Genomic DNA, 14,053 nt, shown 5'->3' with positions numbered 1-14,053 from the left:
AGTTTGATGAGGGAAACCAAGAACTCCCATTAGCCTCCGTAGCGTAGCTCTGAGCAGCTCGCGGCTCTGCTCCGCCGTTCTAAAAATAGCTTGCACTGACAATTAAAGGTAATGAACCTACTCCTAAAACTATAGGGATTATGGCAATGGGCCAATTTGCCAAAATGTTTAACTATCCCTTTAAACAAAGTGTGTGAGGGTAAAGAAGAACAGAAGCTGAGCTGAAGTGAAGTCAGGAGTTGTTCAAGTCCAGTCAGGGAGAGAAGATCAGAGGTGTGAGTTAGAGACACTTTGACTTATTTTGAGTTTGCTATTCACAAGACGCGTCTGCTGATGTGAACCACGCTTTGCAAAAAATAGATCCCAGACACGTATAATCAAGAGTTGTTGATTAGCATAAAGCGGGGAGGGATTACAAAGTCATCTCAGGGAGTCTAAATATTCATCAGTCCACAAAGTGTCTCTAAAAGGAAGCACTGGAGCTGGTTAAAATCACTAATCACAAGTCTGTCATATGCAAATCGTGGCAGAGGAGTGTGTCCATGGCAGGACACCATGGAGGAAGGTGATCCTCTACTATAGACTGATAGGCCACCACATGGACTTAAATGAAATCAGAAAATCTACCTCAATGAAACGGAGATGCTATGACACTGAAGCAACTCTGTGGGAAGAACAAAATATCTCAATACTGTGCAGGTCTGACCTGAAGGTCGTTTCCATTGTAACTGTTTGTGTTTCCTTGTGCACATTAGGTTTGTCTATACTTGTGATTTGATGATCAGATTTGACTTTATAACCCATTCAAGGAAAACCAGGTTGAACCAAGGGGTTCAACACATTTTTTTCTTTGTATATGAATAAAATATGTGCATTTCAACGACAGAAGAACCTGATTTTGTCTTTATTTCATTAAAGGAGACATATTATGCCCCCCTTCCACAAATTAAAATAGTTCCCAGGCGTCTTAAAGACATGTCTGTGACATGCTTTAGTCAAAATACCCCAAGGATCAGGAGGAAAACTAGTTAGATCACTGGAAGACATCTGAGGGAACAGCTCGTAAAACCACATGGATTTTCAACCTAGGGAGCCTGAACATTACAGAATTTTTTTTGTCAATTCTCACATTTTAGGGGCCGGAAGGACAGACAAACACCTAAATATATGTTAAAGAGCCTTCAAAAAGTGATAATTCCATAATATGTCCACTTTAAAATGAGCGTAATGTGCTGCATTCCTACTTAAAGCGAGCTCTTGTTATCTCATATTATTCTCTAGTCCTCCTACACTTTGAAATGTGCATGGCTTAAAGTTACTTCACTTGGATGTTTGGCCTTCGCTTTTCACTTTTCCAATGATGCATTATCGTTTTCACGTTCATTTGCTGGAAGTTAAATTTCTCTGTGATCACTGAGTTTTAGACGTGAACCAACATGTACACACACTGATAATGGACTGATCAGTGAAGCAGGAGACATCACGCACCCTGGATATTTCCATGAAGGGAGGTGGAGTAGATGTAAGAATTTTCCATCATGTAATTTTGTGGAATAACTGCATCAGAGTATTGGTAAATATCTTTAAACATGTCTGGAGGGGATCTTTATATATATATATATATATATATATGTATATATATATATATATATTTTTTTTTTTTTTTTTTTTTTTTTTTTTTCTTCATGAATGGAATGAAATTGTGAGGGCAAAGTCCTCAAAGTTTGATTTTCTTCTCAGTGTGTTATCCAGAGATCATTAATCTCCCATTCACTAGAATCACCTACAGTTAGTGTGAGACAGGTCGTCAAACAGCCAAGGACAATCAATAAATGACTCAACAAATTCTTTAGAATAAAAATGATGATTCCAGCCGCTAGCAATGAAAACTCTCTTCTTTTCTTTTTGTGTTTTCAAAATTACACATTGAGACATTTTGGTTTCAGGCTATTGATTGAATATTGCATTAAAAAAAACTATTTGTCAATGTCCAACCTTGGCCATGAGGAAGTATTGAAATACTGATTTCAACAATTTAACAATTGTTCACGGGCACAGCAGCAACACACAGTACGGATAATTCACAATATCGATAGCAGAAACTTTAGTCTAAAACTCTTATTCCTAATTTGGGATCATTGAGTGAACTGCTCCAGCTGCTGACTGATGTTGAGCTCCACTCTGATGTTCAGGACATTTTTGGGCGTGTGCTGATATAGTGACTCATCTTAGTTCTGGTTGTGGGGGTGCACACCCAAGAAGACCACAAATTTCCCAAAATAAGAAGTATGAGACAACGAGTTAATCTACTCTGCACTTTGAATTCCTCGATTCGCACACACAGACCACATCTCCATTCTCATAACTAATGTAGGGTGTCAATGTAGCCCCAGACACAAGTAGGTCTCCTCCAGCCCCGCGGTAAGTGCCTGACTGGGGGGAAAGGGGGGAGGAGGAGGAGGAGGAGAGTGATGAAGAGCACAACACGGGAGCAGAAAAAGAGTAAAGTCTATTATCTCCACAGCTCCATTCTCCACATCAGCAGGCCAGAAATAAATGTGACCTTTAGTCCGACCACGCGTTCACAGCGGGTGCCACAGACGAGCCATTAGGGACTTCAGTGGAGCCAGACGCCCCTCTGTCCTCAAAGAGGGGACACGGACAAATTACAGCACAAGTGTGAGAGTGGAGAATGTATATGCACCTCTGCTGGGAAAAGTGTTAAAAAAAAAAAAAACCTGTATATACTGTGCATGAGTGCATGCGTAAAGTGTGTGTGTGTGTGTGTCCACCGGAAACCTGCCTTGCTCTTGCTCAATTGTTCCAATAATAGAGGCATTAGCAGAGAGCAAGGCCATGTAATCGAGGTGCCTTGTGAATTATAGACTCCATACTCTCCAATCAATGACTGCGCAGCCTCAGACACTGTCACATGTGGATGGAGATCAGCGTGGGAGAGCTTGTGCTGCTACACACAGCTTCAGATCCAGACTGATTTGGATTCATTTGTGTGCATGTGTGTGTATTTTTGCAAAGCCGTAATCATGAAAGGAACACACCCTGTCATCAGCTGTTTTATTTTTGTTGTTGTTTTTTTAAAATTCTTCAGCACTACATATGCTTTAATGATATACTGCTCATTTTTCAATTCATACAACGTGTCATTACTCACTTCAGATTGCTGGATTAATCAACGGGCTCAAGTGATTTAGTATTATTCACCCATAAAGAGACTAATTCCAACAAAATTGTCGAAATTGAAGCAGCAGGGGTTGAAATATGTTGATTTTCACTCGTTAATATTCATCAAACTCCAAAAAAAGAAGAAACCAAGATGCTCAATTTCCCATAATGCTGCAGAAAGTGTTTTTCACAAGACCCTCAGTGTCTCCTATCTGGCCTCTTCTTTCAACCCCCGCACCCTCAGATCGAAGTTTACTATATCTTTTTTCGTCTTCCTCGAACCAAAGCGGAGGAAAAGATATCGCTGAATTTGCATTTGGCCTTCGCTTTTCACTTTTCCAATGATGCATTATCGTTTTCACGTTCATTTGCTGGAAGTTGAGTTTCTCTGTGATCACTGAGTTTTAGACGTGAACCAACATGCACACGCACTGATAATGGACTGATCAGTGAAGCAGGAGACATCACGCACCCTGGTGTTACAAACGGTTCTGGATATTTCCATGAAGGGAGGTGGAGTAGATGAAGAGGGAGAAGAAGAATTTTCCATCATGTAATTTTGTGGAATAACTGCATCAGAAATATATTTAAACATGTCTGGAGGCGATCTTTATATATATATATATATATATATATTTTTTTTTTTATTTTTTTTTTACATCATGAATGGAATGAAATTGTGAGGGTAAAGTCCTCAAAGTTTGATTTTCTTCTCAGTGTGTCCAGAGATCATTAATCTCCCATTCACTAGAATCACCTACAGTTAGTGTGAGACAGGTCGTCAAACAGCCAAGGACAATCAATAAATGACTCGACTAATTCTTTAGAATAAAAATGATGATTCCAGCCGTTAGCAATGAAAACTCTTCTTTTCTTTTTTTGTGTTTTCAAAATTACACATTGAGACATTTTGGTTTCAGGCTATTGATTGAATATTGCATTAAAAAAAACTATTTGTCCATGTCCAACCTTGGCCATGAGGAAGTATTGAAATTGGAAAAAGCGGAGGAAAAGATATCGCTGATGACATCACTATGACATCACCAGGGTTATTTTTTTGTGAACTTTACAAAAGCTCCATCCAGAGCCACACAAGACATTACATAACTGTTTTCACCGAGTGAGCGTTACTCATCCCGATGAGTAGTGAACATCATATAGACCTGCTGCAGCGCCGCTTTAAATTTGGCCTCTGAAGCTACAAGTCGTGAGCAAAGTGAGAAACATTGTTCTGCCTTTTTGTCGTCTTAAGAGAATCAGCGCATCATGAATTTCTAACTTGAGTTCTCTCTAAGAACTCATCCTGGACTCTGGTTTACTACGTTTGAACGACTTGGTGCAACCCCCTGGAGAAATGCAGGCTGTATTTGTTGCTGTGGGTTTTATGTGAGTGGGCGGGGAGAGCAAACCAGGGAGAATGAGAGGTTTTTTGTCAGTCGAGAAAAAAAAAAGTCACCGTCTCCCATTCAAAATGCAAAAATCTGTTTTGGCTGCGTTGGTTTCCGGTCTATTGAGCCGACAGTAGGTGTAGAAATTTGTGCCTCTGCCTCCGTCGTGATGGATCGCTCTGAATGTGATCGCTGGATGTCAGAGCGTGTGGAGAAGAAGCTTGTTGCTGTGTGATTTTAAAGCCACAGGCATCAAAAAACAGTGGACTTGTCTTAATCAGAGCCTGACCCCTGACTGAGGTCAGATGTTATATACGTTTCTAAGGCCTCGTGTGACTCTGCACCGTGACGACTCGTCTCTCTCTGCCCGCCCGGCCGCTTTTAGATCACCAGCTCTCTGCGTGACCCTGTGACCTCCTCTTATCAAGAGCTAATAGACTGGACAGTGGCTCAATCCCTGCATTTACAGGTGACTGGGCTCACAAACACACACACACACACACACACACACGTGCACAGAGAATTCAAGAATCCATCTAACATCCATCACTGGGAGCGACTAAGGGACTGAGCTCTGATTTGCTGCAGGGCACAGAGCAGAAAAAAAAACACAAAATGCTCATCAAATGTTTCATGAATCTCAAATGTCTGAAATTGCATAGCTGACGTACTTTATAAGAATTCACAGTCTGATTTCCTCTAAGGAAAAATCCTTTAAAGGTGGGGAGAGCGGGGGGGTGCAGAGAGGGAATGTGTGTGTAAAGTACAGTAACATGTGCAGACACTGGACCAACAGTGCCACCTGGTGGATCGTAGGCTATGATGGAAGAATAACAGGAGCAATCTCTTGGCTCGGGGGCGTCGCTCACTGCAATTAGATGACTTTTAACAGCAAGGACAAGACAAAAACACTCAGAGTAGACAGGTTTGATTCCATTTACAACAGCTGGGGCGACATTTCCAAACAAGGATTTATTACAGTCACTAACTTTGGGAACGAACTGAGATAAGAGAATCTGATAAAACCCTCTAGAGGAAATGGGGATTCAACTATTGTGTTTAAACTGACTCGTTTGTATGCATGAATATATTCATATTTACTTGACCTGTAGAGACTTGTGCTCCACTGCACCATAGATTTAATCACTCACTAACTTTAACTTGCAGTATTTTTGTTTATATGGAGCTAAACAGCCTCAAACCTTTTTTTTTTTTGAGGATTAATAGTGTTTAGGATAGCCTTGATTTTTATGCTAATTTGAAGAAAACTTCAGAAGTGATTTATGCTGACCCCACTGGCAGATTCTTTTTTTTTTGTTTGAAATCAGCAAATTTTACTAGTTCACAGAGAGAGCGGGTGCTGTTCTTACTATCAGGGGAGATTTTTGCAGAGCATGACTGATGCTCCTGTTAGTGCAGGTTTTATCTGAAGTCTCAGAGTGTCTCCTGAGAGGCTGGAGGGATGCTAATGAATCCTTTAGATTGGAACAGTTCGTTTTTTTTACCATAGCCATCAGCCGTCAGGAATGAAATCCACCGTGTTGTTAGCTAGTGTTTTGTTATAAAGCTGGTTCACATGGTTAGATTCATGATGACACATTCCACAGAACAGGTTTGAGAACAACCCAAACCAGAAGAGCAAAGGAAGCTATAAAATGGTGATGGAGAGAGAGAGAGAGACAGGAAAAGGAGAAACACTCACCGACTGTCATGGACTCTGGCAGACCAGATGTCGGCAGGACACTGGAGAGCGGAGCGGGCTGAGCCGGTGGACTGGACTCCATACTGCAACACGTGGAAAGAGGAATCAGGTATTTTGAATCTCTGTGTCATCATATTTGTGACTGTACCTGACAAACATTTATTCCCCTGCACTGCAAATAACTCCCATGACAACGCATCGCTCCCCATGTGAAGCTTACTTGAACGTCAGCTCTGATCTGCTGCTCCCACAGTTTCCCACCAGCTCTGTTGACTCACACTGGGCAGGAAACGCGGCCGTGTCCTCCACAGAGCTCACTGAAACAAAATGGAAGTGAAAGTGAAGGTAGACGGAGCAGTAGACAGAGAAAGTCCCTACATTTCATCTGATAGATAACTGATCTCCACACACACAGCAGCTGCTGCCGGCAGTCAAACAGAGTCTTAAACTGTGAACAGTGACAGTAGGAAATGGGAGATCAGTGATGCAGCGTGAGTGAGCGCAGTGAAGAGATTTAAAAACTGGTTTGATATGAGGAAGCGTTTTTTTGATTTGCTTCTATCTTCCTTGTAGGTGCAGGAATGCGGATGACGTGTGTGTGTGTGTGTGTGTGTGTGTGTGTGTGTGTGTGTGTGTGTGTGTGTGTGTGTGTGTGTGTGTGTGTGTGGTACCTGGCTGAGGGTCTGCGGGGTTGAGGGGGATGAGGATGTCTGAGCTGCTGTGGTTGGTCATGACCTGTAGAGGGCTCCAGGTGGACACGCTGGACAGACTCCCCACCACCACCCTGCAACAGGAGACGTTCAATCACAGTCAGTTTGTGAAATCACTGTTTTTCTGCCCCACTCTGCCTCAGCTGCACAACACAACACGGCCCACAGTCTGTTGTGTAGGTGGGTCAAAAGTCTGACACAGGAAGTTGAACGCTGGACTACAATCGGCGAGTCTGGCTGTGGACTAAAACTTTTAAATGTGTTTACATTTTGCTAAAATTAGATCATTAAGGTATTTACTGAATTATCTGTTAGCAGGGACATGTTGATGCATGTAAAAATGACTGACACTGGGTTATTTTGATACTGAAGAAAGCTTAAAAACCCAGCAACGTGGAGCATCTTTTACTTATTTGTGTTTTATGTTATAAATAAATTACCTGAAGTCTATTTCTGTTGTACCATACGAAACAGCATACAGGTCTTTTGTTTTTAAGTATTTATTTATTTTTTGTTGTTGTTTGTTCATACCTCTGTTAAGGAGTTGTATGTCACCTTTTTTTCTTTCTTTCAAGGCAAATAAAATAAATGAATGAATAAATAAATAATCAAATAAATAAATGACCTGAAGAAAGTAAGAAATCATGATTTAATTGTGCCTTGGAAATTATGGTCGTCAAGATTATCTTGATTATCATAAATTAAACATACGGTAAATTCCTTTTGAAAGGAGCTATATAAATTAGAGTTATTGTCATTATTATCATTATTATAATTATTGTTCATTAGTATTATTTTTTCATTTGGCCAGCTGAAGTGCTTCCTACTTTTTAGTGCAGCTATGGCGTTGATTCAGGCTCTGAATGCCTTTGTTTTCTGATAAAAAAGGTTTGTATATTCTGTTACACAGCAGCAGGAGCCTCTAATTTAACAACTCAACAATTGAGTCAGGCTGAAGTCAAAATATGTAGCTACGTTTTTTTTTTTTCATCATCTCCTTGTGAATTTCTCGAGTGTTTACTGGGCGACCTTGAGCTCATATTCATTTCTGCACATATTCAGCTGCGGTCCTCTGACTCACTGCTCTGAGCTGATCCTCTCTTCCTCCTGGGTTTGTGCTCTGGGTTTGTACATCTCCTCCTCTTCCTCCTCCTCCTCGTTGTCTATGCTCTTACTGTCGGGCAAAGGAGGCGTAGTCATGGGAGGCGTACGCGATGCATGGGGCGACCCCACCCAGCTGACGATGCCCGGCTCAGCCAGACCGTTCTGGGCCGGCGACTGGGAGAAGGCCGGCTCCAGGGGGTCTATCCCTTCCTCCACGCTGCTTTGAGTAGGAGCTGTGTGACTCTTCCTCATCACGCCCATCTTCTGGGAGTCCTCCTCCCCCTCCTCCTCATCCTCCGCCCCTCCATCCAGATCATCATCAAAGGAAATGATGTTGGTGATCTTCTTTTTCCTGCGGCGCTCTTTCCTCAGCCCCGAGTCTGGGTTGGAGAAAGATGAAATAAAGAGTGAACAAAAAGCTCAATCTCGCCCCAAAATTAAGTGAAACTTAAATTAATTCAGTACTTTTCGCCCTCTCCAGACTGGCTCCCTCTAAATGTTCATATAAAGTTTAGTAACGGTGACATCAGCATCTAAAGTTTATTTCAATTATACCTCTAAAAGTGCTTTTCTGTGGTTCATCTCTTTTCCTTTTCGGAACCAAAAAGCCTGGCTGTGCATCAGCAAGTCGACCATTGAATAATCTGAATGGCTCTTCCCACTTTAAGGAGCTGGGGGCACCAAGACGAGGTGGTGCCCCGCGAATTTAATTTGCATTAATTTCAGTAGAAAGTTTTAGCGGCGCACAGTTAGAATTTAAAAGCTTGTTCATTTCACTGAGAAAATGGCCAGAAAACGGTGTGATGTTTTCCCTGATGGGACGGACCGGGCAGAGAGCTAAACCAGGTCAAATAAGGAGGCTGAAATCTGGGAGTGTATTCACTTCATGGGGGATTTCATCAGTGCTGCAGATGCATTGTGTCGCATCCACTCGAATGCACTTGTTATACCAGTGCATTCATTAAGCATGCTTAAACTGATCCATCTGTTGTTGTGCTGTTTGTGTTGATTCTGGGATAAATTTGTGTCACAAACACATTTTCAAAGAGTAAAGAACAATTCTGCTTGAATGAAATAAAGCCTGTGTGTCTGTCCGATCAGCTTCATGTGAGAATCAGAGGATCAGGACATCCACTCATCAGCCATCATATTATAACAGGTGATTGGTGTTAATGTTGTGACTAATCTGTGTAGTAAAATAACAGAAACTACAAATTAAGTTTCAGATCAAACTACTGATGATTCAGGATGAACACACAATGAACCACAACAATAAACCTATCACCACCAAGCCTAAAACAGTTAAAAATCTGTTTCAGTGCTGCGACTGAATGGTGTATAATTCACCTTACAACATAGTAAAATAAAATTAAAGGCCCCATGACATGAAAAAAATTGTAATGCTTGGGAAGGTCTTGGGGCCACATAGCCTATATACTGTCCCATGCATCAAACTGGTCATAAACAGAGAAATGCACACCGCCCATTTGTTTGCTTTTCCGCTGTTTTGGTTGCGCTCCTCTCAGTCATGTGCATTTGTTTACAATGAAGCCAGCGAAAAATCAATAAATGGAGTGGTGGATAACGTTACATAACATATACAATGTTACGACGTGTATGTTTGTGTAGTCTTAACCGTCATAAACAAAAGATTACAGGTTACGGAGTGCGTTTGTGTCGCGGGGTGCAGAGACGAGAGCTGGGACACCGGGACGGCGACCGAGTAACTACACTGATGTTGCAAGGTTGGTTTTCAGCCGTGAGACGGCAGGTGGAAGGCAGAGAGCCTCCGTTCTCACTGGTAACAAGTCACAAGTCATGTAGTTAACTATCACAACTACTCCGGAGCTTTTTAATTAAGGTAAAAATTTTGCATAGCCATGGGAGAAATCCTGCTTAGTTCCTCTTTAAGATGAGCGGATAGCACTGTCTCCTTTGTGTGATGTCACACACAAGGCAACTCCGCCCACCTCCACCAGCTGGCCCGCCTCCACTGTACCTTTCATTCTGCGTAGTAGGAGTAGGTGAGCCGACGAGATGTCAGCGTTGTTGTGCGGTAGATGGATGCAAGGAGGGTAATGTGTCGTTGCACAGTTTGCCCAAAGACAAAGCCTTTAGAGAACGGTGGCTTTTCTTTATTTTTAGTTGGGTTGCGCAGGATTTTAGTCCGAATCTGCTCGTCTGTTCAGCTCATTTCACAGCTGACTCCTTTACCAACTTGGCAAAATACAACGCTGCTACCGTGTCTACAAAGTTTATTTCAATCAAATGTTAGATTTTTGCTGTTGGTGCAGCAATTGGCCAAAAAACCTAGATTATATAATCTGTGAAAGAAAGAAAGCTTCATAATCTGCAGGAGAACAGTATTTGGACAAAAGTTGAAACGGCACAAATACAAACAACAGTAATTTCTTTTTTCTCTGTCATAGTGCTGCATTGTTGATTATTCTGTTGCAGAACATGAAGTCATATTAAATGCGTCTGTTTCCTACCAGCAGAGGTGCTGCGTGGGACGACAGGTAGTGGGTCTGAGGCTCCGTCCACTCGGGGGGTGAAGCCGGGCACCACGGCCGTGGCGGTGCTGATCTCCCGCAGCAGGCTGCTGACGCCCTGAGCCGACTCCTTCCACAGGCTGCCGATGCCCTGGGTCGACTCCTTGAGGAGGTCGGAGACGGACGGAGCTCCACCCCGCGTCACCCCTCCGTTCAGGTCACTGTTGTCGATGTTGATGGCAAACAGGATGGAGTTCAGGCCTGAGTGCAGCACGGAAATAGAGAGAGAAAGAGAGGGAGGCAAAGTATAATTCATCACAGATCAGGAACTTCTGCAAAGTGCTTGGTGAGCAGTTCTGAGCTCACACAGTGAAAGAGGGAAAACTAAGATGAACCCAGGCGATCTGACCGTGTGTGAAAACAGAGGAAAGGCTCTGGCACAAGATCAATGGTGAATATTCTTAATATTTTTGAGTTTGTGCTCATCCAAATTGTGCTCATCAATAGTTACGAAGCAAGAGACATTAAGATTCATAAGGCGTTCAAGTTTTCAGTAAACCCAGCCATGCTTCACTAGAAAAGTGCAAAGTCAGTTAAGTCACTGCCTTTACAGCAGCTCCATCAGAGAAAAGCAGCTTTAAATTTCATTCAGACTAGAAGAACAGTAGAACTGTTTGGGTGGATTAAAAAAAAAATGTAGTCACAAGTTTCTCGTTTTGGTTTTAGATCCTCAAAAGACGGGGTTTCCCTGTGCATGGTGGTCTGTCGAGGATCAGACTGTCAGACTCTTTATACTTTATTCCAACAGGCTTGACTCAGTTTCAGCTGCATTTTACCAACTACTGCTACTGTTACCATACTGACACGCTAACACACTAACATGTTAACACATAAACAACATCTTATCGTGCTAACTGGAACTGAACTGCTTCAACTATCACCATTATGATGCAAGATGATGATATTGTAATGTAAGTTACATGTGAATTAGGCATATATTTTGTTATTCTATCAAGCTAAACATTAAAATCCTGCCATGCTAGCAATGCATACAATTTAATCATATTACATTAATAATTAATAATTATTAGCATATTAATATCAATGATAATGTTGGCACAGTGGTGCAAGATTCAAGATTCAAGATGTCTTTATTTTCATTGTACAATTGTACGAGCACTGTTTCAGCAATAAGGTTGTGGGTTAGATTCCTGGGCTTTTCTGGGTGGAGTTTAATGGTTTCACTCCAGGTTCACTACACTAATGTAGACATTCCATTACCTGTAGCATTGTAACTCACTCTTCATGCCTTAATCAGTCATCCATCGAACACCTTCAACTTGTCCAAAATGCAGCTGCCAGACTACTCACAAGGTCAAAAAAATCCTGCCACATCACACCCATACTTGCCACTCTGCACTGGTCCTTTTCAGAGTTCAGTTCAAGGTGCTGCTACTCACTTATAAAGCCCTCCACAGTCACGCCCCCAGTTACATCTGCGACCTCATTTACCACCACACCCCCAGCCGGTTCCTGAGATCATCTGACCAGATCTGGTCTGTCAGTCCCCCAGACTGGTCTTTTGGGGCAGCGGCCCCTAGGTTGTGGAATGCGTTCCCACCCGATCTGAGATCAGCCCAGTCCCACTGCCGATTTACCACTGTACATTTTACATTATCTAAAATGTTTAAGTTCCAAATGTGTTTTATACTGTTTGTGTGATTGAATGTCTTTTTTCCATAATGTGAAGCACTCTGTGTACGCGTACTATGATGGGAGCTATATAAATAAAGTTTTACTTACTTACTTACATGGCTTAAAGGGATAGTTTGACATTTTGGCAAATTGGCCCATTGCCATAATCCCTATAGGCATAGCAGTAGGTTTATTACCTTTAATTGTTGGTGCAAGCTATTTTTAGAACGGCGGAGCAGAGCCGCAAGCTGCTCAGAGCTACGCTACAGAGGCTAATGGAATTTCTTGGTTTCCCTCATCAAACTCATCAACAACTCCAAAACGCTCTCACGGACAAGTTGTGACCTGCGCATTCACATAAATACAGAGACTGCTTGCTGAAAAACTGTCCCTGAAGGCAACGCGCATCAGCGTTTTTGCATGAATTTACCTCGAAAACAACTCTGTCTCGTAACGTTCCGTCATTATCACATAGCGTGGTGAATTTTTTTTGAGAGCTACGACTAAACCTACATGGTGCAGTGCATGTTCTACCAAATGATCCACCAGCGTGCCCCCATTTCCCTGCAATAACCCAGTCTTACAGCACACACTCACCTGCAGCCATGGTGGGGAGCATACTCGCTCTCTCCTCATCCAGAATAAAAGCCCAGTCTTCATAGTAAGTTCTGGAAAAAAAACAGATGCAAAACGTTGAATGCATTTTCTTTTAATGTGAAAATGCTAATACACACACACACTCTGTACTGACCCTAGACGTGGGCGGTCAGCCAGCAGCGTGTGCAGGTAGCGCTCCAGCGAGTGCTCATTGAGGGCGCAGCGCAGCCATGCACGACCCCGGCCCAGCTCTGAGGAAATCTGCCGGAGCGAGTAGAAGCGCTGGAGCTCGTGGCGGTTCAGATGCTCCTTCACATAGAACCAGAAAGTCAACTCTGGAAAGACGAAATGAAGATATGGAAAAGGAGAGAAGCAATGGAATAGGGAAAGAGGGATGATGAAGAGTTAAAGGAGCAAGGTGCAGAGAAAAAGAGGCAAAGGTGGAAAGAATTAGTTCTATCTCAGCTGCAAAACAACTATCGTTGCGTTACACAACAGGTTTAAAGGATCAGTGATGCAAAACACCTCTGGAGTCTCAAGAGTCAGCACATCTTCACTCTCTCATTAACAAATATCAACCACTCCCACCTGGCTTCCTATTCCACCTCCCCGTAGTCTCACTGACCTCAGAACTCACATCATGTGTGTCTGCTTGTTTCCTGTCAAGATTTCCATGCAGCGGTACAGTAACCAGCAGGAAGGAGAGGCTTTCTTGCAATCAGCATATAACCTCAAAATGATGTGAGCTATTTCTGGCGTTGAGGTCTTGGCTTCATTAATGAGCTTGAAATCCATGAGTTCAGCCACAATCCTTTCTTGTAATTGACTGTGAAATACAGGAAATGTCAGATATGCTAATGGATATGGGGTGGTAGCCATTACACAAGTCATGCACCCCCCCCACCCCCACCCCTCTCTCTCAACGTGCGATTAATAGCCACAAGGTTCTTCAATATGACAGAGTAGAAACAATTTAGTAAAATGTGAAACTAATGTCTCTCAAGCAGCTGAATGCTTTCAGTGATTTGTAACGGCTACAAATAAAACTTTCCGCTCTGTTCGCTTCCCCAACATAACGTATACAACACTGATCCCCAGTCAGCGCACATCTGTATTTGTCAGTGTGGGTGTGTTTGGTGGTGAGAAGCAGCTCAGCTATGATGAGATAAATTATAATTGTTG

General features: G+C 42.5%; 1 protein-coding gene across 1 annotated transcript in view; it reads right to left on the bottom strand.

The window, feature by feature from the left end:
* snx29 (sorting nexin 29) overlaps positions 1-14,053 on the bottom strand; it is a 157,710-nt gene that overhangs the window by 138,082 nt on the left and 5,575 nt on the right. The window contains exons 5-11 of the mRNA XM_085761785.1: positions 13,026-13,206; positions 12,872-12,942; positions 10,580-10,840; positions 8,065-8,467; positions 6,945-7,057; positions 6,494-6,590; positions 6,274-6,356 (exon numbers count right to left, since the gene is read on the bottom strand). Coding sequence (XP_085617911.1) covers positions 6,274-6,356; positions 6,494-6,590; positions 6,945-7,057; positions 8,065-8,467; positions 10,580-10,840; positions 12,872-12,942; positions 13,026-13,206 — 1,209 coding nt within the window. The remainder of the gene's footprint in view (positions 1-6,273; positions 6,357-6,493; positions 6,591-6,944; positions 7,058-8,064; positions 8,468-10,579; positions 10,841-12,871; positions 12,943-13,025; positions 13,207-14,053) is intronic.

Source organism: Trachurus japonicus, chromosome 19 (assembly GCF_045865225.1).
Source record: "Trachurus japonicus isolate A0001 chromosome 19, Traja_1.0".
NCBI lineage: Eukaryota > Metazoa > Chordata > Actinopteri > Carangiformes > Carangidae > Trachurus > Trachurus japonicus.
This window is presented reverse-complemented; position numbering and strand designations above follow the sequence as displayed.